This window comes from Pan troglodytes, chromosome 12, assembly GCF_028858775.2.
Source record: "Pan troglodytes isolate AG18354 chromosome 12, NHGRI_mPanTro3-v2.0_pri, whole genome shotgun sequence".
NCBI lineage: Eukaryota > Metazoa > Chordata > Mammalia > Primates > Hominidae > Pan > Pan troglodytes.
Genome location: NC_072410.2, coordinates 79,154,160 through 79,180,573, shown reverse-complemented (window position 1 = coordinate 79,180,573; position 26,414 = coordinate 79,154,160). Strand labels below are relative to the sequence as shown.

At 37.2% G+C, this 26,414-nt stretch overlaps 1 protein-coding gene across 7 annotated transcripts in view; it reads right to left on the bottom strand.

The window, feature by feature from the left end:
- Positions 1-26,414, bottom strand: part of THADA (THADA armadillo repeat containing) — a 362,434-nt gene that overhangs the window by 316,376 nt on the left and 19,644 nt on the right. For 5 of the 7 annotated variants that reach the window (XM_001141804.8, XM_024354330.3, XM_063789921.1 and 2 more), the window contains 9 exons: positions 24,170-24,861; positions 22,648-22,826; positions 21,541-21,696; positions 20,223-20,345; positions 16,523-16,646; positions 10,049-10,200; positions 6,176-6,386; positions 2,039-2,174; positions 1,623-1,759 (listed from right to left, as the gene is read on the bottom strand). In XM_001141804.8, coding sequence (XP_001141804.3) covers positions 1,623-1,759; positions 2,039-2,174; positions 6,176-6,386; positions 10,049-10,200; positions 16,523-16,646; positions 20,223-20,345; positions 21,541-21,696; positions 22,648-22,826; positions 24,170-24,861 — 1,910 coding nt within the window. The remainder of the gene's footprint in view (positions 1-1,622; positions 1,760-2,038; positions 2,175-6,175; positions 6,387-10,048; positions 10,201-16,522; positions 16,647-20,222; positions 20,346-21,540; positions 21,697-22,647; positions 22,827-24,169; positions 24,862-26,414) is intronic. The other 2 variants (XM_024354328.3, XM_063789919.1) reach the window with 1 other exon arrangement.

The following is a 26,414-nucleotide window of genomic DNA, read 5'->3' as shown; positions in this document are numbered from 1 at the left end:
CGGATGTAGGTAGTAAGGAGTTAGCCAGGCTCAGATTTTCAAAACTAGCCATGGGTAATCATCTGAAATCAATTAACAAATCGAAGAACCGGTATTTATTGTACATCTATTATTTTGACTTATATTTAGGTACTATGGGAAATACAAACACTCAAATTACTATCATGATGATTCAATCAACATCTTATGTTCCTTCCTGGAATTTTGTCAAAAATAAATTTCAACAGTCATGAAAAACTAACAATGACCCCAAAAGAAACCACGCAAAGACCAAGAAAAGATCAGAGAATAAATTTTTAAGAATCCTATCCATTCAATTTTACAGCTTTCAGGGGAGACTTTCCTCAAGCAATTCAGAATGTATGGCAGATAACACAGGGAAGAAGCAGCAAAAATGAAGACAACCAGAGGTAAAAAGACAGGCAGAATGAAGGAAAAGTCTGTGGGGCAAAGACAGTTTTTGAGACCAACTGATACCTTAAAACTCTTCACTAATAAAGATAATGTTAGCATCCTCTGTAGGATCTACCCACAGTAGGTAACAGAAATATTCAAGATTTCTCATCCAGAATATATGGGTACTTTGTTGACCCAAATATTAGCTATAAGATTGCATGTTCCTTATTCTTATGCACTGCTCAAGTAGAAAATCTAAAGCGTCAAAATTTAGTATTTAAGGCCAGCACAGTGGCTAAGGCCTGTAATCCCAATGCTTTAAGAGGCCAAGGCAGAAGGATTGCTTGACAAGAGCAGCCTGCACATCACAGGAAGATCCCATCTCTACCAAAAAAAAATTAATTAAATAAAATAATTTGGTATTTAGACTAACAACAGGCTAAATAAATGTGTCTTACTATCGTGAACCATCACCAATCTTCTAACTCATTTTTAGGAAAGAAGAAAACCTAATATTCTCTGTGCAAAACACATAACTCCACATTACCTTAATTATCAGCCCAAGGTATTTCAGCATATGGTTCAGTGAGTGTTTATGATACAGTCAGTTTTTCTAATACAAGCCTCTCTTTGCACTCTAAAATACATTTACAAACTTTATTTCAACACCAAACATAAATATATTTCATGATTTTTCTGTGTATTAAAAAGAACACTCAATTTTAGTACAGGTTAAGCATCCCTTATCTGAAATGCCTGGGACCAAAAACGTTCTCAATTTATTTTTTTGAATATTGGAATATCTGCACTGTACTTAATGGCTGAGGAGCCCTAATCCGAAAATCCAAAATACAGATGCTCCAATAAGCATTTCTTTTGAGCATTCCATTGGTGTTCAAAAAGTTTCAAAATCTGGAGCATTTTGTATTTCCAATTTTCAGATTTGGGATGTTCAACTTATACAGTATTATATAACTCAAGTTACCCTGGGGTAGAAGGTACCGTGCTCATCCTCTGGTTTGGGAATTTTTTTTTTTTTTTTTTTTTGCTACTTTTTAATAGTTAAAACTATTGCTAAAAGGCAGAAATACCACAAATAATAATAATTATTTTCTCCTCAACTTAGCTTTTATATCTCCCCAAAGAAATACTTGGGGAAAAAAAAAAGAGGTAAAGACATAATAATCAAACCACAGCACTCTAGCCGGCCTTCTTCATTTGCTAACCTGAATCAGTGTCCATTGGGATGAGGCCTTCAGGGGATGAGCTCTGAATGACTGGAGACACCACAGTGGAAAGCCTGTAGGACATCAAAAGGAGCTTCTCTACCACAGGTCTCCACTCGCTCACCAACTGCAGGCTGCTGCAACAAGGACATTAGGGAAATTTATACTAAAAGCAAAAATCACATTTTAAAAATGAAAATTAGATAAAAGGAGTTGAATTTGTGTTTCAAAATTGTTCAATACATAAAACATGTGAGACATAAAAATATACACAGATACGTATGTTTTTAAATCTGATTTTCAATTTTATTCAAAGCAATAGACTGCATTCCTTTCCCAGGACACATTCCAACCAGAGGTTAAAGCTCAGAAATGAATGGATTTCTGAGACAGGAGGCAGCTGTGGAAATCCTTACTTTAGAGATAACTTCTGCAAAGCTCCTGTTATACAGTGGACTCGCCCATACATTGGAAATGCTGCTGCTGCCTGAAGCAGAGAATTTTCAGCCTGAGATACTTCTTCCTCAAGATTTTCCATCAAGCATTTGATAACTAGAAAAAGCAAACAGAAAATCAAAGTAATGTCAATCTTAAAACATTTGTAAATGTACGAACAGCAAAACAGTTCCCATTAATATGGCCAACTCAAATGAACTTTACACTAGAGTTTTTTAATCAAAAAGAGATCTTTCAGGGTTATCCAACAGGGTGGCTCATTTCTAGTTAAGGCAGAACTGAGTGTCTTTCCCTAAACTGCCTGTATCCATTACAGTATTCACTCTTAGTCCTTCCTCCTAAACATCCTCTCACTAGGGTATCAAACCCCAGGCTGATGTGGCATGTGCTAATTGGACAGCAGATGGCTTTCAAATTAAAAAAGAAAAAAAAGAACAGCTTTTCTGAGATGTAATTCATATGCCACAAAATTCATACATTTGAAGTATACAATAGTTTTTATTAGTCACATATGTACAACCATCACCATAATTAATTTTAGAACATTTTCACTGCCCTCCTGCCACTAAACGAAAAAAAAAAAAAGAAAACTTACCCGTTAGCAGTCACTGCTCTCCTTGCACCTCTACCCTTCTCCAGCCCTAGAGGATCACATATTGTATGATTCCATTTATGATACGTCCAGAGTAGGCAAATCTATAGACAGAAAATAAACTAGTTGCCTGGACGTCTCATATAAATAGAATCATACAATATGCGATCTTTTGAAACTGGCTTTTCACTTAGCATAATGTTTGCAAAGTTCATCCATGCTGCAGCATGCATCAATACTTCATTCCTTCCTATAGATGAATAATAGCTCACTGTATAGCCATACCACATGGATATACCACATTTTATTTATCCATTCATCTGTTGACAGACGTAGATTGTTCCCACTTTTTGGCTATTACAAATAATGTTGCTATAAACATTCTTGTACAAGTTTTGTTTAGATGTATGTTTTCATTTCTCTTAGGTATATCCTTGTTATGGACTACATGTTTGTGCTTCCTCCCCCACCCCAATATTGGTATTTTGAAGCCCTAATCCCTAATGTGATAATCGAAGATGGAGACCTTGGAAGGTAGTTAGGTTTAGATTAAGTCATGAGGTTAGGACCCTCATAATGGGATTAGTGTCCTTATAAGAACAAAGACCAGAGCTTGCTGTCTCTTCTTGCCATGTGAGCACACAGCAACATGGCCATCTGAGAGTCAAAAAGAGGCCCCATATCAGGAACTGGAAACTTGATATTGGGATTCTCTGCCTCTAAAATTATGAGAATAAAGGTCTGTGTTTAAGCCACTTAGTCTATGGCATTTTGTTATAGCAGCTCGAGGTAAGACAATGCCTAAGAGTGGAACTGCAGGGTCACATGGTAACTCTATGTTTAGCCTTTTGAGGAAACTGCCAGACTATTTTCCAAAGCAGATGCAGCATTTTACAATCCCACCAACAGTCTATGCGGGTTCCACTTTCTCTACATCCTCATCAACACTTGTTATCATCTATTTTTTAAATTATAGTCATCCTATGGGATGTGAAATGCTTCCTCACTGTGATTTTGATTTGCATTTCTGTAAAGGCTTTTGATGTTGAGCACTTTTTCATGTGCTTATTGTTCATGTGTATATCTTCTTCGGAAAAATGTCTATTCAGATTCTTTGTCCATTTGTAAAATGGGGTTATGTCCTTTTATTAGTGAGTTGTACAAGTTCTTTATATATACTAGACAAAAGTCCCTTATCAGACATAGGATTTGCAAATACCCCATTTTTCAGGCTTTTTCAATTTCTTAATGGCATCCTTTCACATACAATAGTTTTAAATTTTGATGAAGTCCAATTTATCTTTTGTTTCCCTTTGTGGCTTGTACTTTGGAAGTCATAACTAACCATTGGTTAACCCAAGATCACAATGACTGACATCTATGTTTTCTTCTAAGAGTTTTATAGTTTTAGCTCTTATATTTAGGTCTTTTATTTATTTTGAGCTAGCTTTTGTATATGGCATAAGGTAGTGAATCTAATTTCATTCTCTTGCATGTACATGTCCAGTTATACCAGTATAACAGACATCTCCCCTCAACGCCTTGGAAGGAGAAGGTTATATTCTAAATATTAGATTTGGTAAAAACAGTAAATTATTATTCAGAACATATAAAAGAACTCCTAAAAATCAATAAGAAAAAGACAATCAACCCTACAGAAAAACTGGACAAAGGACATCGACAGGCATTGCACTGAAGGGGAAAAGTAAATGGCTTATAAACATGGGAAAAAATAATTATATTAGTAATCAGAAAAATGTAAGATGAAACCACAATGAGATATCGTTTTACATTATATAAATTTTTAAAATCTGACAATAGCAAATTATGGTGATGATATGATGCAATACAAGTCTCGGAATTTGTTGGTGAGAGTGTAATTTAAAAGCCTACTTGGCATCATCTCATAAAGTTCAAGATGCACATACTTTGTGACCAGGTTATTCCATTTGTTTACCATAAACTCTTAGACATGTGCATTAGAAGATATTAATATACAGGCTAAGTACTCCTTATCTGAAATGCTTGGGACCATAAGAGTTTCAGATTTTATATTTTTTCAGATTTTGGAATATCTGCATCATACTTTGAACACCCCAAATGTGAAAATCCAAAATCCAAAATGCTCCAATGTGCATTTCCTTTGAGTGTCATGTTGGTACTCAAAAAGCTTTGGATTTTGGACCATTTCAGGTGTTGGATTACGGATGCTCAACCTATATGTAAAAGATCTACATAAGAATGTTTACACTGGCATTATTTATTTAGGAGAAAAAGTCCATCAACAGGAGAACGGATTCATAAATTGTGGTAAATCTGTACAATATATACAGTAAGTACTACTGAGAAAATTCAGTATCATGTAAAACTGAATAATATATAATAATATATACACCAGAGGCAATATTATTAAAAAAAGAAGATAAAAATTAATATAAAATACAGCTAGGATAAAGGAAAGGCTTCAAAGATATGAGTGTTATTGTATGACTTAAGGTGTGATCACCTAGCTTGTGAATAAAACTTGTGAACTTTTTACATATTATTTATATATATTACATGTATATATATATGTTTTTTAAGCCGTCTATATTTAAACATTCTTTGTATGTTTGAAATATTTCATAAAGTCCTAAAATGTCTTGAATTGAAAGCCTTTATGTGAAGCATGCATTCCCTATTCACCTCAATTGCAGTCCTCTTCCCACTGTCTCAATAGGGTCTCCTTTGAAATCCAGCTATGAAGCAATTCAAGTAGGCAAGCATCATCCTCCATGGTACTGTCACCTCTCTATCTCCAGATCTCCGGCCATATTCCCACCAGAACTACCCATGGCCTCCTCTTTTTCTCCCATTACTAGTTCTCTTTTTCATGGCTGTTTCTACCATCTTGGAAATAATAATTTTTAACTCTCTTTCTATATCTGATCTCCCTTTTCCTATTAAAAAAAATCCTTATCTGTCCTTATTTCTAGTACAATTCTAAAATGAAGACTGACTAGCATAAAATTAAGTACATGAATCCCCAATAAATATTTGTTGAAAATCACTAGATCTGAATAATCTCAGACCCTAGGTTTTGGAACTGGCTATTTGGGAAGAGTAAAAGGCAGGGGTATGACAGTTAATTAAAACATAAACCCTGACAGAAAAAGGAACTCCGCCTATATAGAAACAATAAAGATGGTCTGTCTCTAGTCACAGTATAATTTATGTAGGGAAAAAAGCACACTTTTGGTGGAGAAAGAGGTCATTCTCACTTAAAAAGAGCTTTATTAATAAATATTTGTATATGTACTTATTCAACATAAATCCTCTGTTTAGAAAAAAGTATTATAGCTGACTAAAATGTTCATTTGCATAATGAGAACCCATGGTGCTCTTATATGCTGATAAACTTTTAAATAAAAAACCACAAAATATATGTTTAACCATCAGATATTCTAACCAAATGAATACTGAGACTAAGCTATTTGTTTTGATAAGAGCAAACATCAATACAAACCCATTAATGTGTTCCTTTCCACCACAGCAGCAGGCCTATCTCCATTATCACATGCAACTTGCTGAGTTAAGTAGGCAGACAAGGATGACGGTAGAGCATCCTGCCAGATTAAGAAGTTCAGCAGGTAGGAAGCTGTCACACAGTCGTATGGTTTGGTGCTTGTGCTGAGCTCCAATGCTGCCTGAAATAAGCCTTGCAGTTTCTCCGAATCCTAGAATAAAGCGCAGACTCAGTAACTGTCAAATTAAAGATCTCTTTAATTTAAAAAAATAGTAAATTATTTTAAAACACAGCCTGGAGCTGAGTACAGTGGGCTCGAGCCTAGAGTCCCAGCTACTCAAGAGGCTGATGGAGGAGGATTACTTGAGGCCAGGAGCTCAAGATCAGCCAAGACAACATAGTGAGACCCCATCTCAAAAAAACAACAACAAGAAACACAGGCTTGGTGCAGTGGCTCATATCTGTAACCCCATCACTTTGGAAGGCCAAGATGGGAGGATCACTTGAGGTTAGGAGTCTTGAGACCAGCCTGGGCAACACGGTGAGACAAAAAACTTACTCTACAAAAACTCTACGAAAAACCTTAAAAATTAGCTGGGTGTAATGGTGCACACCTGTAGTTCCAGCCATTCAAGAGGCTGAGAGGTGAGGATCACTTGAGCTCAGGAGTTCATGGCTGCAGTGAGCAGTGATTGCACCACTGTGCTCCAGCCTAGGCAATAGAGTGAGACCCTGTCTCTATCAAAAGAAAAAAAACAAAACAAAACAAAAAAACACAGCCTGGCATATAATTGTAAGTCAATATAAACATTAGTTTCCTTTCTCCCTGAATATAGGTGAGTTTTTTATTACAGTAATTAATGATTATTAATCAGCTGGAAATAATTTCAATTGGGAAATTCAACACTGATAAAACCTTTTTTTAAAACTGCTTCTTTCTTCAGCAAAAGTGTACTTTATCCTGTAGAATTTTGCTATGACTACAGCCAGACTATCTTTACTATTTCTAGACAGGGCAGTTCATAGTCTCTCAGGGCTTATGTTTCACCTGGGCATCATATGGCTGCCCTTCTCCCTTCCTCCTTCCTATACAGGTAGTTCACTGGAGAAAACTGCAAATCCCCTGGGAGGCTGTACCTGGTGAAACTTTGTGTGTGTGGAAAACAAAGTGATCAATTCAGCCTCAGAAATTATGCATCAGAGCTCCCACACCTATATCTTACAGAAACATCCACTCACATCGCCTGTCCTAAAGAAGACAGAGCAAAGGACAGTTTGCTGTTGTAGTCATGGAAAGGCACTGGGCTGACAACAGAAGACATAAGTCCTAGTCCCAACTTCAACAACTGGCAAGCTGTGTGTTCACAAGTCTGGAAGTCAGGGTTTGGCTGCTCAATAATATTCTGATTCTACTAGGATTATTCCCTATCTTGTGTTAGGAAAAAATAATTATACACTCAATTTTGAAGTTGATTATAGGTCTACAAATATTTGATGATGTTTTATAATTTCACAACAGTAGATATCAAATGTGCTGATTTAAATATCTGTTTATTTCAATTTAAATTCTTTACCATTTGATATGTTTATTTTCTATGACCTAAATAAAAAACTTAAAAGTAGTGGCCAAAGTTCAAGTTTAAATAAGTATTAGAAAGAACCAATTAAGCATTAAACCATTTTTTAACCGACAGTTAAGTCCCAGAACTGTTTTATTAATCATTAGTAAGAAAGATAATAAATAGCCTTTGAAGTCTAAAATGTCTTTGTTCCGTCATCTTAGGTCAATCGAAGTATAATATGACAAAAGACCTAGGATATGCAGCTCCAAAGAAGGAGAGTAACCTAGGTGAGTAGGGTAGTCAAGCTGTTTATGAGAAAAATATGCCGTCAACAATACGTATGTACACGTCCTTAGAGAGATCAGGTTAGCATTCAAAAACTGCTGTACAATTAACTGTATTAAAAATTAATTATATATTATATAAGGGACACCCAAAGAAAGACTTTGGAAATATAATATTGTGATGGTTAATACTGAGTGTCAACTTGATTGGATTGAAGGATGCAAAGTATTGTTCCTGTGTGTGTCTGTGAGGGTGTTGCCAAAGGAGATTAATATTTGAATCAGTGGACTGGGAAAGGCAGATCCATCCTCCATCTGGGTAAACACAATCTAATCAGATGCCAGTGCAGCAAGAATAAAAGCAGGAAGAAGAACATGGAAAGATTAGACTGGTTTAGTCTTCTGGCCTACTTCTCCCATGCTGGATGCTTCCTGCGCTGGAACATCAGAGTCTTGCAAGTTCTTCAGCTTTGGCTTCCTTGCTCCTCAGCTTGCAGAGGGCTATTGTGGGGCCTCAGCTTGTGATCGTGTGAGTCAATACTCCTTAATAAACTCTCCTTTATATATACATCTATCCTATTAGTTCTGTCCCTCTAGAAAACCCTAATACAAATATATAATTAATATTTTTAAATCTTGAATGCCTATTCCTTTAACTATTTTACTAATCTGCAAGCCAGAGAGTATAATCAAAATCCTATAGCAAACCACATGTGGTACTAAATTTCTTGAATTCTATGGCTAGTGTCAATATACCAAGCACGGGTTTATCAAATTTAGAGATGCAGAGGTCCCCTGAGCCCCTTAGTGATGTAAGGGCCAGGTCTTTCACATTTATGCCATAATATGCCTTCTCCATCCAGGTACTCTCAAAATATTTGCCAAGAATGGGGCATCGCTATTGACACAATATGAGGTGACATGTGATGAATGATAAGGTGAGGAGTGGCAGACAGAGGAAGAGAAAATCTCCTCTTTAAAAACTGTGTATGGTAACAAAAGTTAGCAGCCTGAGCACCAGGGAACTTTCTGCTCACAAGGGCACCTGAAAAATCATAGGCATCGGTAGATGCTGTACAGCAACTTCCAATATGGACCCAAGTCAAAAAAGATTGATGTTCTGAGAGATACAGATAGCCAGATGTTCTACATAGTCATCTAGAAGCCACAGAAACAGACACTATCCTCTCTGGCATGTGATCCTACAGAATCCACTGCATCTACAAGCTACCATGCCCTAAACACAGCTGAACAACCACAGCCTAGACCATGGCTCAGCTGCAGCAGAAACCCTCGGCCTTTATAGAGCTCTAATAGAAAGCCATAGCTAAGCTCCAGAACCAGTACTCTGCTGGTGACCCAACAGCCCTAGGAGAAGCCTCAAGGGCAGGGCTAAGAGCCTGGGTCTGGAAGTCCCCTGCAATGTGTTCACTTCCAACCCCACCTTTAATTCCTACCCCAAAGTGGGAAGAGCAATGTGTCAGGAAGAACGGAGGGGCTGGGGATGAGGTAGAGCACTAGGAACTGTTGTTAACCTCAAGTACTCGGTAAGTTTCAGTCTCAGTTTAGCTATTGCTGGTTCAAAAACCAGAAACATCCTCTCTACCTCATTTACACTCAGTTTCTCAAGTGTATGAAAAAGGGAGATTATCTCAAAAAATGCAAGTTACTGTAAGCGATGTGTTCTGATCGAATATTACATGTCCAAGGGAACAGGGGAAACCACAGTTAACTAAAATCTACCAATAATCTTGTAAACAATAAAACCTACCACCTCCTACACCTCCCTTTTTATCAAAGCAATAAAAACAGCAAAGCTCACTGATTTGTGCCTTATTTACTTTTTGATATTTCCTCCTTTCCCACTAACCCCAAAATAGTAGAGAGGTGTTAATGATAACTGAAAGAAACAGTCCAAAAACATGAGCAGGCAGATGCAAAGCACATGAATAGTCCTCAGATTGCTTTATCTGCTGATAGAAAGTTTCCATGCATATACCACATTTATAATAGAAAAGTCCTGATACCTGAAAATGTACAGCTGTTTTTGATAACTTCATCAGAAGATCAAATGCTAAAATTTTCACGTCTTCAAAAGTGCTGGTAAAACATTCCATTAGTGTTTGGAAACGATCAACATCAATATCATGACTCAGCTGATATACTGTATAAATTCTGCCTAAAAATATTTTAAAAACAAAAAGATTTTAAAGTTAACAAAAAGAAATCAATCTTCTGAAGTTATTTGACCAAATTTATAGAAAATAAGTACCAAAAAACCACACTTCATACTTTACCCATGATAGCTAAAACAGTAACTTTTCCATTAGTTTATTTCTTAAAATGACAAAATAAGTACTACAGTTCTCCAAATTAAAAAAGATTTTTAAACCATTCCATTATCTTTTGAAAGATACTATATAAAAGATTTCTAAGTTATTGTTAAAAATAAACAAAAACAAGTAAATTTAGAAACACATCTTTTTAAAAATCTTAATAAAACCTCTTGACCTAGAATACAAAGTTCTGACCAGGCTCAGCGGCTCACACCTGTAATCCCAGCACTTTGGGAGGCTGAGGTGGGTGGATCACCTGAGGTCAAGAGTTTGAGACCAGCCTGGGCAACATAGTAAAACCCCATCTCTACTAAAAATACAAAAATTAGCCAGGCATAGTGGCACATGACTGTAATCCCAGCTACTTGGGAGGCTGAGGCAGCAGAATCGTTCGAGGCCAGGAGACGGAGGTTGCAGTGAGCTGAGATCACGTCAGTGCACTCCAGCCTGCGCAACAGAGTGAGACTTGGTCTCAAAAAAAAAAAAAAAAAAAAAAAAAAGCAAAGTCCTACCATATCTTAGAGTGAACTGACATAGAATGATCAGTATGATGACATATCCTGATCGACTTACTGGGAGTCAAAGATAAAGAAGGAATCTTTTGGCCCTTCAGGGAAAAGCTCAATTCATCTACAAAATGGAAAAAATTAGACTGGCTTCACTCATCCCTATAACAACACGTAGTGCTAAAAGATAATGGAGCAATGCTTACAAAATCCTCAGGGAATGAAGGTGTGAAGAATTTTGCCTATCAAACTCTTATTCAAGTGTAAGAACAATAGAAACATTTTATAATATGCAAGAAATTAAGAACTACTTATCTCCAGAAACTCTTAGAGAAAAAGGAATTTCAGCCAACCAAGGGATGAAAAGAAAAATTATCCCAAAGAATGATGGTAATCACTGACTCCACTTAACTCTAGGATGAAGACTCAAGAACTGTGGAAAAACAGGTTTCATGGCAAAATGTGAAGAACATTTAAAAACATTTCACAAGTGAACTCCTAATGAAAACTGAAAACATTATTATGCTTAGTTAATTTGAGGAATATAAATTGGGATACAAACTTCTCATTTAATTTTAATTTACAAGTTAGAACAACCCTATGAAATTCCTAGAGCCGACACCTGAGGTTTTTGTTACTTCCTTAACAACTCTGCTCAGATTTGCTTCTTGTTTTCCAATCTCACTGCTTTTTATTTTTTTCTTGTATAATTGCTCTGGCTAGAACTGTCAGTACAATGGTGAACAGCAGTGATGACAGTGGGCATCTGTGTCTTCTTCCTGATCTTAGGACAAAAGCTTTCAGTTTCTCACCACTGAGTGTGATGTTACCTGTGGTTGTGTTACAGATGTCCTTCATCATCTTGTCCTTCCTATTTCTAGTTTTGCTGTGCTCATTTTTTTAATCATAAAAGGGTACTGAATTCTGTCAAATGCCTTTTCTGCAAAAATTGAGACGATCACATGGTATTTCCACTTCCATTTTAATGTGGTGTATTACATTGACTATTATTCTTAAATTGACCCACCCTTACATTCCTGGGATAAACTCCACTTACTCATGGTATATAACACTTTTAATATGCTGTTGGATTTGGTTTGCTAGTATTCTATTGAGGGTTTTTGCCTCTATATCCATAAAGGATATTGGTCTTTGGTTTTTTCTTTCCTTTTCTTTCTTCTTTTCCTTCTCTTCTCCTCTGTTTTCTTCTCTTTTCTTTGATGAAGTCTTGCTCTTGTCGCCCAGGCTGGAGTGCAATGGCGCAATCTCAGCCCATTGAAACCTCAGCCTCCTGGGTTCAGGCAATTCTCCTGCCTCAGCCTCCTGAGTAGCTGGGATTACAGGTACCTGCCACCAATCCCGGCTAATTTTTTGTATTTTTAGTAGCGACGGGGTTTCACCATGTTGGCCAGTCTGGTCTTAAACTCCTGACCTCAGGTGATCCACCTGACTCGGCCTCCCAAAGTGGTGGGATTACAGGCATGAGCCATCACACCCGGCTGGTTTTCTTTTAAGTGTCTTTGGTTTTGGTATCGGGGTAATCATGGCCTTATAAAATGAGGTAGGAGGTGTTCCCTTCTCTCCAATTTTTTGAAAGAGTCTGAGAAGGACTGGTGTAATTCTTCTATAAATGCTTTGTAGAAATTTCACCAGAGAAGTCACTTGCCCTGAACCTTCTCTTCCTCTGTGAGCCTTTTGAATACTGATTCAATCTCTTATAGGTCTGCTCACATTTTCTATTTCTTCTCAAGTCACTAATTGTCATGTTTCTAGAAACTTGTCCATTTCATGTAGGTTATCTAACTTGTTGGTGTTACAACTGTTCACTGTACTGTCTTATAATCATTTTTATTTCTGCAAACTTAATAGAAATGTTCCTACTTTCATTTCTGATTTTAGTTGTTTATACTGTCTTTCTTTTATCTTAGTTTAGCAAACTTTGTCTATTTGTTAATCTTTAAAAAACACAACTTCTGGTTTCGTAGATTATTCGTGTTGTTTTTCTGTTCTCTATTTCATTTATCTCTGTTCTAATCTTTTTGTTTCCTTCCTTTTAAGTTTGTTCTTCTCTTCTAATTGCTTGAGGTGTAAAGTTAACTTGGTTATTAATTCAAGATCTTTTAATGTAGGCATTTACAGCTATAACTTTCCCTATAAGCACTGCTTTTGCTGCAATGCATAAGTTTTCAAAAATACGTTGTATTTTTGCTTTCATTCATCTCAAAATATTTTCTAACTTCCTTCATGATTTATTCTTTTATCCATCAGTTGTTTAAGAGCTTTTTTCAAATGTGAAGCCCTTTATGACACCACTGTATGAAGCCACTAACACTCTCCAGCCTCCTAGGTCTTCTATATATCCCCCTTATCTTCTTGAAATATTTTTCATAGAACTTATCTACATCTTGTACATACATAATCTACATAATCTTGTATCTACATAATGTACTAGTATACACAAATTCTATGTATTACTTGTTCATTACTATCTCCCTTCACTGAAACATAAGCTCCAAAGGAAGAAGCACTTTGTTTGGGACTGTGAATATCCTCGGCTGCTTGACATATAATAAGCACGAAATTAATATTTGCTGAACAAATCCTTTTAATCTAATTGTAGAATTTTTTTTACCATCAATATTGTGGCATTTGATTCCACATAAGAAAGATGCATGCAACTTATTCTTCTTGGTCTAGGAAAGGCAGAAACCATTTGACTAATCTCAAATCAGTCCTACCACTGAAGTTCTTGAGATGATAATGAAGGATGAATTTACATCTCCCATCCTGTACTTCATAGTCAAGGTTCTTAAGCCTCCTTTAAAAGTAATGCCTGCAGTACGGCTTGCTCCATTTGCATTACCTCCCAGTTGTCTAACATAATTACGATGGCATTAAGTCACTGCCCAATTACATGCAACTCATTCATTAGAAAGATGACTCAGGGTTTTCATTTTTAAAGTACATTTAAATGTATTAAATTACTCTCTTGACTGAAAAATTATAGGTATGCTTCAGCCTAGTTTTATTTCCCACACACTTAGATGCAGCTACAACTGCTTTAAATGTGCAGGAAACTTTTTGTTATATGGTTGAAGTAATCAATCACTCTAAGGTAAAAACTTATTTTCTAAATTAAGTTGAAGTACTATTGAAATTCTATGAACTGATGGGAGACTCCTGCATTCATTGAATGCTGTAACAAATTACCACATACTTGGTGCTTAAAACCACAGAAACCTATTCTCTCATAGTTCTGGAAGCCAGAAGTTCAAAATCAAGGTGTCAGTAGGGCCATGCACTCCAGAGGCTCTAAAATCTGTTCATTGCCTCTTCCAGCTTCTAGCAGCTGCAGGCATTCCATGGCCTGTAGCCATCTCACGCCAGTCTCTACCTACGCTGTCGCACTGCCGCCTCTTTCTTTTGTTTGTCAAATCTCTCTCTGCCTCTGTCTTGTAAGGATACTTGTGATGACATTTTTGATCCATCAAGATAATCTAGAATTATCTCACCTCAAGATCCTAAACTTAAGAATATCTGCAAGGACCCTTCTTCCATGTAAGGTTTGCATTCACAGCATCTAAGGATTTGATGTGGATGTGTTTTAGAGACCATTTTTCAGCCTGCCATCCCCACGTGAATAAGGTGATCATATTTCCTATTATAAAAACTGGAACAAGCCAGTATCATCAATACTCTAATAGGATGCCCTGTGAAGAACACCATTATCACCTATGCAACATTCCTGCAAAAATGTACAGCATGAATCAAATCATCAGGAAACAATGAGACAAACCCTGAGACACATTCTTCCAAAATGTTAATATCATAAAATTAGAAACCTTCCAGATTAAAGGAAGCTAAAAAGAGGCATAATAACAAAACGCAATGCGTGATCTAGGATTGCTTCCCAGATTGTAGGATGCTTTTTGTTCTATAATATAAAAGGCCATTTGTTGGGACAATTGGCAAAATTTAAATATGGATTGCGTATTCAATTAAAGCATTGTATCAACATTCAATTTCCTGAATTTGATCATTGTGTTATGGTTATAGAATTAATAAAAGACATAGATATAGCAAATATTGCAAAATATTAATAACTGATGAATTGGCCAGGTGCGGTGGCTCACACCTGTAATCCCAGCACTTTGGGAGACTAAGCAAGGCGGACAACCTGAGGTCAGGAGTTCGAGACCAGCCTGACCAACATGGTGAAACCCCGTCTCTACTAAAAATACAAAAATTAACCTGGGCGTGGTGGCACGTGCCTGTAATCCCAGCTACTCAGGAGGCTGAGACAGGAGAACTGCTTGAACCCAGGAGGCAGAGGTCACGGTGATCATGCCACTATACTCCAGCCTGGGCAACAGAGCGAGACTCCGTCTCAAAAAAAAAAAAAAAAAAAAAAGATGAATCTAGGTAGAGCATAAATAGCTATTCATTGAACCAGTCTCGAAACTTTGCTGCTGATTTAAATTTTTTCAGAATAAAAACTTTTAAGAACTGATTTTCACCAAATGAAGCAAGACTCTTTTACATTAGCTAACTGTCCTCCTGTCAAAAAATTACACTTTGCCCAATAATTTAAAATAAAAAAGAATCCAATGATAGTGTAAAGCTCCCTCATGCTTTGGCCACTCCCTGTGAAGGAGCAGCTGAGCAGGATATTTTCCTGTTTGACCACAGTCAACGAAGACAGCACAAGCAAGAAATCCCACATTCTAACACATATACACACATATACAGGGAAAAAAGAATCATTTCAGCAGGACACGGTGGCTCACGCCTGTAATCTCACCACTTTGGGAGGCCGAGGCGGGCAGATCACGAGGTCAGGAGATCGAGACCATCCTGACTTAACATGGTGAAACCCCATCTCTACTAAAAATACAAAAAATTAGCCAGGCGTAGTGGCATGCGCCTGAAGTCCCAGCTACTCGGGAGGCCGAGGCAGGAGAATCGCTTGAACCCAGCAGGCGGAGGTTGCAGTGAGCCGAGATCACGCCACCACACTCCAGCCTGGTCAACAGAGCTAGACTCTGTCTCAAAATAAAAAAAAAGGAATCATTTCTTGTCAAAAAGGAAAAAACGAAACAAAAAAAAAAGATTCAAAGAGGGAACTGAAATTTGACCCTCTTGAGAACCACACAGAAGGAAAAACAAAGGGTATCATTAAATCAGAATACTTGGAAATTACATCCTCATATTGTCTTTCCGAAACCAGATTGAGGCACATGAAACAGACAGCATGTAAAGGAAACCACATTTTAACCACAGAGACTCACTGAGAAATATTAAATATAATAGAAGCTATTATTAGTTCAAATTTTAAAACTTAAAGAACAGATTGGATACTATCTTAAAACAGCAACAAACAAATTAGGGAGGTAATAGCTGGAACTCTTTCCATAATAAGCATAATCCATGAAAATTATACTTTGGGGTTGGCAAATAATGATCAATGAAAAGGGAGATAGTTTCTTCCTCTTCTGTCCTTTACTAGCAAATTTCATTATGTACAAGCAAGAATTATAAGGTAAGAATAAAACCTCAAAGAAAGGCAACAAAACTGAAACTTCAAATAAAGCAAAATGTAGAATAAGTATGTTTTGAAAGAAAACAAAAATTATTTCCCCTAACATTATTAAACACTTACCTTCTGGGACATGAAAAACTTCAGCTATTGAACCTAAAATGGTTAAAGCTGAAAATCTAGTCGAGTAGGAAGATCCAGGAAACAATGCTTCAAAAAGACTGTTACAAATGGATGACATGAAATTCTTAAAAAAAAAAAAAAAAATTACAGTAAGTATAATTACGTCACAATAGGTTATATTCAGAGTATTAAACACCCTTTAAGAGTGGGTGTTTTTGTTTTCAATTTAAAAATAAAACATTTCAAAAAATGATACTGGTTGTTCACTTTGCTTAATAATTCAGGTTAGCACCCTTGACCATAAGCTATATTATGACTTTAATAAACCCTATATTTGCAGAGTCAACAAGAAGTACAATTTCTATTGTAGCCCAGACAGATACGTACACTTTTTTTTTTTTTTTTAAGACAGAGTCTCGCTGGGTTCAACAGCCCTAGTCTTAACTGACTCTACCAAAGATCCCTGCATTCATTTCTCAGGTGAAGGACATGCAACCCTGGGGATTTATCCATTAGGTCCCACAAGCCCTAAGAGTTTATTAGGTTATTAATTCTATTAGGTTTCAAAGAAATAGGGCCATTACTGAAAAATATCCTAGTTAAGCTACTTTTAATCATAAGTAAAACAGGATTCACATTAAAACACAACAAGGGCCAGGCGTGGTGGCTCATGCCTGTAATCCCAGCACTTTGGGAGGCCGAGGTGGGCAGATCACCTGAGGTCAGGAGTTCGAGACCAGCATGTCCAACGTGAAACCCTGTCTCTACTAAAAATACAAAAATTAGCCAGGTGTGGTGGCAGAGGCCTGTAGTCCCAGCTACTTGGGAGGCTGAGGCAGGAGAATTGCTTGAACCCAGGAGGCAGAGGTTGCAGTGAGCCAAGATCACTCCACTGCAGTCTGGCCCGGGCGAAAGAGCGAAACTCCCTCTGAAAAAAAACAAGATCATCCACTAAGAAGTATCATTCAAACCGTATTGTCATTTATATGGTTTAATATAGTTCTTGTTTCCTGCAATCAGACTGTAGCCACAATATATGCAGGGACCACATTTCTATGGTTGGATCCCTAGTGCTGAGCACACTATCCTACATACATAGTAATGCTCAGTATATGCTCTAATCACTTTTAATGGTTCCCAGTGAAGCTTCCAAATCCCTTGGCCTATCACTGAAAGCTATCCATTTTCAACTTGATTCTTTGGATTCACTTCCCATTACTCAAGTCCTCCATTCCCCAAGGTACTTTATGTCATTCACATCAGTGAATTCACCATTCCCTGAGTTCTCCCTGTACTTTCATATCTCCAAGCCTTCATTAAGCTACTACTGGGGGTGGGGGGGAGAAAATACTGAGATTTTGGAGTCAAGAGCAGGTCTGGATTGGAGTTCTGACTCTCTACCACTTACTAGCTGAGGAACCTTACACAGGTTATTGAACTTCACTGAGCTTCAGCTTTCTCACTTGTTAAGTGGGGATAAGAATGTTATCTCACAGTCTTTTTATTAAAGGTTAAATGAGAACATGGACATCTAATATTTTATAAATTTAAAAGTACTCTAGTTACTAATATCAGTTATTTAGGTATAAAATAATCTCCACTAGCCTAGAAGATGTCTTTTTCAACTAATAGCCTCCTCTTCTCCCCCAGCACTTAGTCTATTGATTGTGAGCCTACCACACCCTGTGCATGGCACCCACTCTTATGATGGTGTGACGATTATAACAATATAGTGCCAAGGTCACAACCTCTAAAAGCCACAGGTGTACCAGTAGGGAAAAAGTACCACAACCATGAGACTGACTCAGATTAAGACTCAAAGGACTAGTTTTCAAAACATGCATACCTATAACACAGACCAAGAAACCATGCATACATGAAAATTCACAATCTCAATCCAAAAAACAGCTTTTGTGTTTCCAAGTACCTGAGTTTTCACAAATGTCATTTTACCCCTTGCAAAAAGAAAGCAAACGAGATATGCATTGTTAAATTTACCAATGATCTAAGAGAAACTACAAAATAACTAGGCTGGGCATAATATCCACAATGATCCATAATAATGTTTAGAATAGGTAGTATGTCATGCCTGTAATCCCACCACTTTGGGAGGTGGAGGTGGGGCAATCATTTGAGGCCAGGATTTTGAAACCAGCCTGGGTAACACAGCAAGAACCTACATCTACAAAGAATTAATTAATTTAAAAAAAAAATTTTTAACTACACACACACTGGGAGCTTCAATATATATTCTAGTCACTTTTTAAAATTTTATTTAATAATTTTTTTGAAGCAGGGTCTCGCTGCTCTGTTGCTCAGGATGGAGTGCAGTGGTACAATTAAGGCTCACCACAGCCCTCACCTCCTAGACTCCAGCAACCTTCAACCCTAAGCCTCCAGAGTATCTGGGAACACAGGTGCACACCACCACGCCCGTCTCAGGGTTGGCTTTTTCTTTTAATAGAGATGGGGTCTTGCTATGTTGCCCAGGCTAGTCTTGAAGTCCTGGACTCAAGTGATCCTCCTGCCTCAACCTCCCAAAGTGCTGAGATTATAGGCATGAGCCACCACTAGTCGCTTTTAATGACTCCCAGCAAGGCTTTGTAGAGAGATATATAGTTTACATCACTTCTCGGCCTTTTAGCTAAGATCAAGTGGAGAGATATATAGTCTACAAAGAGCTTTTTCATTTAATCCTCAAATCAATCTTTTGAGAAAGGTTACTAATTCTGCTTATAGTTGACGAGACTCAAGTCAGCCAACTAATAAGTGGCAGAATCAGGAGTAAACCTATGTCTTTAAAGTTCAGGTTGTGACTTCCCAATCTTCGTCATTGAGATTTTAAAAGGTCGAAGCTAATTTTACCCTTTGTATACAAATACTCTTTGTTTGAAGGCTTTTTATCTTTTAAATACAAAATTGAAAACCAAGGGCATCCATAATAATGTTTAGAGTAAGTAGTGAGCATGTCATAGTTCAAACGTATCATTAATCTATCAATCTACCTCTTTCTTAAAATAAATAGGTAAGCTCTGTCTTCTGTCTGGGCCTGAGGAGAAAAAAAAGGGTCTGCTTCTCAAAGGCTAGATTTGGGGGAAGAACAGTGAAAAGCTCAATCTGTTCTGCTGAAAAGAAATTCAAGATTGTCAAGCTAAGCCCTGGCCCAGACTGGAGCAGCTGCTGCGCCCAGGTTTCCATCCATTTGATTAACACAGTGCCCTAAAATCCAGCCCTACTCTTCAAGCTCACTCCAATGTGACACAGACAGCAAGCTCCCTCCACAGCTGGACCATGGGCCAAGAGTCATTAATATCAAGCCTCTGTAAGTCATCTCAAAATAAAGAGAAAACAGGCCCAGCAACAGCAGTCTTCTGCCCTGGAGAGGGACAGAGTTCAGTACTGTCAATTACCCTTCTGTTAAAAGTACTAAATTCATCTGGCCCACATAAGCTGAAAGTGATTGAGGTTAGCCCACTAACGTCATTCTGTAACAGTCCTCCGGTACAGCATTGGTTCCATAACCCAGGCTACATCAAGTAGAGTACCAAAGCACCAGAAATAGGTAATACTCAGCTTGAAGGAAAAAAAACACAGAAACACAATTTACCAAGAGACTTCCATTTATTTCCCTTTAATGCTTATTCATAATACTTTTTAATTTAAAAAAAAAAACTCTCATGTTTAGAAATATATCACCTACCTTATACTGCTGTAAAGAAACAGAAGGGTGCTGTTTGGTTAACTCATTCTCTGGTTCACGTTTGGATTTACTCTGCTCCAATTTATAAAGTACCTGAGAACTTTCCTGTATCCTACAAAACAACTTTTGAAACAAAGGAAATGAAGCAGAGGTGAGCCACACATTAAATTTAAATGTCAGCCTGAGAGGCAAATTCTTTAGAATAAAACTTCAGGCAAGGAGAGTACAGATTTTTAAGCTCTTAATATTTTATAATGTTTCTTTTTGACAGAAAATAATTTTTATACCAAAAACAAAGTATTATTGCAAAGCAGAATACTGTCATTAAACCGCAATTCTATTTCCTTTAAGTTGGCACAAACCTGAAGATGATTTAGTCATTCCCTACTTTACCAATTCTTCACCCCATAAATGTGTTGTGCAATTAATTCAAGTTAGATTATTTGATAATGATCATTTTTTGAGGTGCTTAAACTATAAAAATGCTGTTACCAAGTTTTCTTAAAACTACCTTAACTCCAGCATTAGATTTTTTTCTTTACAAAAAAGAGCCCAAGGTTGATTTACTACACCAAAATGAAAGGCCTTTTGGCCATGTGTGGTGGCTCATGCCTGTAACCACAACACTTTGGGAGGCTGAGGTGGCAGGACCACTAGAGTCCAGGAGTTTAAGACCAGCCTGGGCAACAGAGCAAGACACTATCTCTAAAAAAAAATTAAATATTAGTCAGGCATGGTGGTGTGCCCCTGTCATCCCAGCTACTTCAGAGGCTGGGGAGGAAGAATCACTTGAGCCTGGGAGGTTGAGGGTACAGTGAGCTATGATCACACCACTGCACTCCAGCCTGGCTGACAGAGCAAGACTATTTTTTTTTTTTTTGGAGACCGAGTCTCACTCTGTTGCCCAGGCTGGAGTGCAGTGGTACAATCTCGGCTCACTGCAACCTCCGCTCCTAGGTTCAAGCAATTCTCCTGCTTCAGCCTCCCAAGTAGCTAGGACTACAGGCACACACTGCCACAACCGGCTAATTTTTTTGTATTTTAGTAGAGATGGGGTTTGACTGTGTTGCCCAGGCTGATTCTGAACTCCTGAAAAAAGATGGTGGGGGGAGGGGTGTGTGCTTTTCACTCTGGATTTTAATCCCAAATGTAAGCTTTACGGAATGAGAGAACAGGTCACAGAAGGGCCGTCATGAACAGATGTGGTAGCCCAATTCCATGACCATTCCCACACGCTCCCAAAATCTGGGCTCTTTTTAAAAACGATTTCCCAAACAAAGTTCACCACTTCCCTATGCCTTCTGATGGGAAATTCTACCTTTTTAAGAAGAGAACAGATCTGTTGCCGCACTCCTGGAGACTGGCTGTTAAGATTGTATGTAATAAAGAACTGAATCCACTGCATTTCTTCCATGGAAACAATTTCTGTGCTCCGATTACTTTCACAAAGCAAGCCTAATGTATCTATCCTTACCTAAAAAACATCAAGCAATAAAATGTTAATTTTCCAAGAAATAAGCAAAGCCTAAATCACTTGAATTGTTTACTTACATAGGCTACAAAAGGAAAAAAGTAAACTTCAGTTCACCAATAGGTACCTCAGAAAGGTTTCCTAATCTCAAAGATCCTAGGGTTATTTCCTATACAATTCTTTTATTAAACATGTAAATTGGGGATTTATAAAATGCAACAATCTTAAAGATTTTTATTCCGTGGTAATGCTCAGCTTCATTCCTTTTTCTTTTTTTCCAGTGACCCCTTTTACCCCATCACCTCACTCTTAAATTACTGCCAGACACTTCTAACTGGTTTCCTGGTTTCTTTCTGCTCCCACTCTGGAAACTCACGTTTCCACTAATGTAACTCCTTGCTGAAAAGAGAGTAGCTTTGGTTTAGCTTAGTAAAACCAGCTGGTGCCTGGGAACCAACTAAGCCTTTAGCCTAGCATTAGGCCTTTCCAAAAAATGTCCAAAACACTCCACCCCTGATAAGCAATGTTCTTAATCATCCTCCAGACCTTGCTCATTTGGGTCCCTCCATTTTGTATGCTGCTCCAAGGCTTCCTCTTTTCTAATCATATCTATCACTTTCCTAATCAAGCACCACCTGCTCTGATCAGTCTCTTCTGAGCCTTCCAAGCGAGTCCTTATGTATTTAAGGGCACATGATGGCATGCTTGTATCTGTATTGTCAGTTCTAAGAGTTTCCAGTTGTTTTAGGTAAGTTTTCTTACATCCTCAACTAAACTTTCAGTAGCTTGAAGAAAGGGCCTACTGAAAGTTTAGTTGGGAGACTAGGGTTTCTACTCATTCTCTTTATGAACTCCCTAAAACAGTGCAGGATACAATGTAGGGGCCTCTATATTGAACTGCTACATGAAAGGGATCTACTGCATGTACAAATCCAGGTAATTTTCTTTACTTACTTGGCAATGCTGATGAATTAAGCCTTGCTTTATTCTTGCATCAGACACGAGGTTCTCCCAGGTATCAGTTGCAGACTGAAGATGTCCATGAGCTCTAGCTATTCGCAGACATGCCATCAAAGCTCCCAGAGCCCCCCTGCTATTACAAGACCCTAAGGATGGGAAAGATTGCTCTTGTCCTGAAAGCACAATAACAAAGACCATTACTGTATTATGCAATGACTACTATAATTATCAGCTGCTAATTTTCATGTTTCCAATTAACATTTTATTTCAATAAATAAAAATCACATTTTAAACTCATTTCTAACACAAATTAAAGTTCCTATTCTAAAATAATCATTATTTAATATGATTTGCCCTTTTGTCAATCATTTCAAGTAAACATAATTCTCTTATCGTTAACATAAACAAATCATTATTTACCTGCTAACATTTTTGCTTTTCCCCTAACACCTAGAAAGGGAATCAGGAAGCAAATCAGGAAATAAAATCAGGTGGAGAAATAAGCACATCAGTGGCTACAGACTATTACTTCTCTAAAAGTAAACACTGAACCTCTCTGCATATTTTAGAGTGGCTGTTTCTCACTAGTAAAGATTAAAAAAGGAACACAAAGAGCCTGCTGGTTTCAGAGGCTAGGACGTCAGCCATTACCAAGAAGACAGGGCAGCTTGATATAAAAATAAAGACAACCTTACTTCAGAACAGATTCTTGAATCCTGAATTTCAGATGGCTTTTCAAAAACTCAAGAACAATTGTTGTCAAAAATTACAAATAATGGCTTATTTTTGCATACAGGAATCAAATTTTCCTGCTACCTCATGGTTACTCTTTGAAGTACTGAAAGTTTTTAACAATTTTAGTTGAAAATATTTCTTAAAATTATGCTGTACGATACTACATTCTTGCTTTGTTAAACAGAATGTAATAATTTTAAGATTTATATGATGTGTCATGATCATCACTTTACACATCCTGAATTATGCTTGAATGCAGTGATTCCTGTAGGGTTTGTGAGTTTCAATGGGATGTTTACCCCTATTCTAAATAACTATAGATGGCTATTTCTTGAGATCATGCCTCTGAATTTTGTCACTTCCCCAGAGAAAAAAACTTGCTACTGCCAAGTTACCTGTCTTTAACCTTGCCTAACACAATTTTTAATTATTGTCTCAATGACTTGAATAAGCACAGTATATAAGACACACAAACTTTTATTTCAGTGATACAACAAAATAAATTCAGAACTTGAAAAAATGAATTAAAACCTTGTAATACAGGAGAGTTTATCATTTTAAGTGGAATTATTCTTTAGCTTGTAGAAATGACTTCAGCCAAAAAACTCCATTCAGCTATATATAGGAACATTCGTTTCAAACTGAAACATCTATCATTAATCTCTTCCTTTACTATTTATAGAAGTGATATTTAAATTTGAATATGATTAGTATCTGCATAGCTACCTACATTTAAGCATCATAATTAGAAACTACTAAAACAAAAATGCATTTTTCTTACCAGTTTTAGCATCAATAGAAGTCTGAAGAATCTTTACCATGTACTGTAAGCTTTCAGGGCTGTAACTTAATAATTTTGGCAAGTAATAATCAATCACGTAAGATTTTTGATCCAAGTTTCCTTCACACAATATAAAAAGGAGAGGAGAAACCCAAGTCTCATGCCACTGGTCAATCCAAGAACTCTCAGCAGTCTGGGATTTCAAATGACTCTTATGATTTCTAAACATGGTTTCCAAGAGGTCACTTGCATAAGGTACCAATGACTGGTCTCCCATCACCTCTAAGATTTGAGATGGAATAGTTTTATCTATAGCCAAAATATGTTCAACTCCTATGCACTCTACCAAACAACCAAGGCACGTGTACTTTCCTTTAATATGCCATTCCAATCGTAGAAGACTCTCAGTCAATTCCACAAAGAAAGGATCAGGGACGAAATCTGCACCTTCCACAGTGAGCCGGTGCATTTGGAGAAGGTTTTTGAACATGATTTTGGTTTGGTGTCTCAGAGCATCCAATGGATGTTCCCAATGGGTATAGACATATTCCAAAAGTCTCCCAACTATACTTGAATTCCCATTCAGGCTGTCCGTTAGGCTCGGGGAACTTGATTCAAGGACTTGTATGGCTGAATTAGTCCAGGATGCTAAGATTCTAGACAGAAACATTTCCAGCGTTGGCTCTTTAATCCTGAAGAAAAATGAGCCATGAGCCATTATTGTAAACTGATTAGTAAAAGAAATTTCATTTTATAACAATTTAGACTTTAAAAATATTAAATACAAAGAATGAGCACAAATTTCAATTATTAAATTTACAAGAACAAAAAACTACAAGTAAAGCCAAAACAGATATCAAATTTGTATATGAATCTTTTTACCTTGTAAAAAATAATCCAGAAAGGAGTTCAAGATCAGCCTAGGCAATATAGTGAAACCCCATCTCTATAAAAAATTTAAAAATTTAGCTGGCTGTGGTGACACACACCTGCAGTCCCAGCTACTTGGGAAGCTGAGGTGGGAGGATTGCTTGAGCTCAGGAGTAAGACTGCAATGAGCTGTGCTCATGCCACTACACTCCAGCCCGGGTGACAAAGCGAGACTTTGTCTCAAAAATAATAATAGTCCAGGAAGGGACATAGGGAAATTTGGGAGATGATGGAAATATTCACTATCTTGACTGTGATGTTTACACAAGTTATTTATTTATTTATTTATTTGAGACAGGGTCTTGCTGTCACCCAGGCTGGAGTGCAGTGGTGCGATCTCGGCTCACTGCAACCCCTGCCTCCCAGGTTCAAGCGATTCTCCTGCCTCAGCCTCCTCAGTAGCTGGGATTACAGGCGCATGCCACCATACCTGGCTAATTTTTTGTATTTTTAGTAGAGACAGGGTTTCACCATGTTGACCAGGCTGGTCTTGAACTCCTGACCTCAAGTGATCCACCTGCCTGAGATCTGCAAGCTTGGGATTACAGGCTTGAGCCACCATGCCCGGCCTACACATGTAATTTAAAAGATAAGGAAAGCCAAGTGTTGGAGATGGTTGGGGGAATGGGGCTTCTCTGTGATAAAAATATTCTAAAGCTGTTTGAATTAACTTTTAAGATGTTAAAACTTCATTTCAGAAATGTTGATGGTTTATCAGACTTGTGAGGATCACTTTAGATTACCTATGTTAAAGTGCTTCATAAATTCTAAAGCACTATACATGTAGAAACTTTTATAGTTTTAAAAAATGATGCTAAAAACAAATTTTAGGAAAAAAATTTTTAAAGAAAAAATATAGCAAAGAGAATATTAAAAATTGATTTTAGAAATGCTGGTGGTTGTACAACTCTGTGAATAAACTAATAAACTGAATTGTACACTTCAAATTTATGAATTGCATAATATAGCTCAAATATGTAAAAAATTATTTTAGTTTTCCTCCTTTATTCATATGTTCAGTATTATCAAGCTGTATATATGTTTCGACATTTCATATACATGATCACTTTCAGCCATTATGGCAAAAACACCACAAAAATACAAAATACAGCCCCATGAAGTCAGAAGACCTTCTAAGATTGCTGTTTCAGGTTCTTATTAGCAATATGGTCTCAGGTAAGCATTTACTTTTCTAAGCCTCCCTTTGCCCATTCAACAAATTAGATTTCTTATCCTATATAGTAGCCATTTGAGGATCACATTAGATTACCTATGTTGAAGTTCTTTATAAATTCTAAAATACTATACATATAAA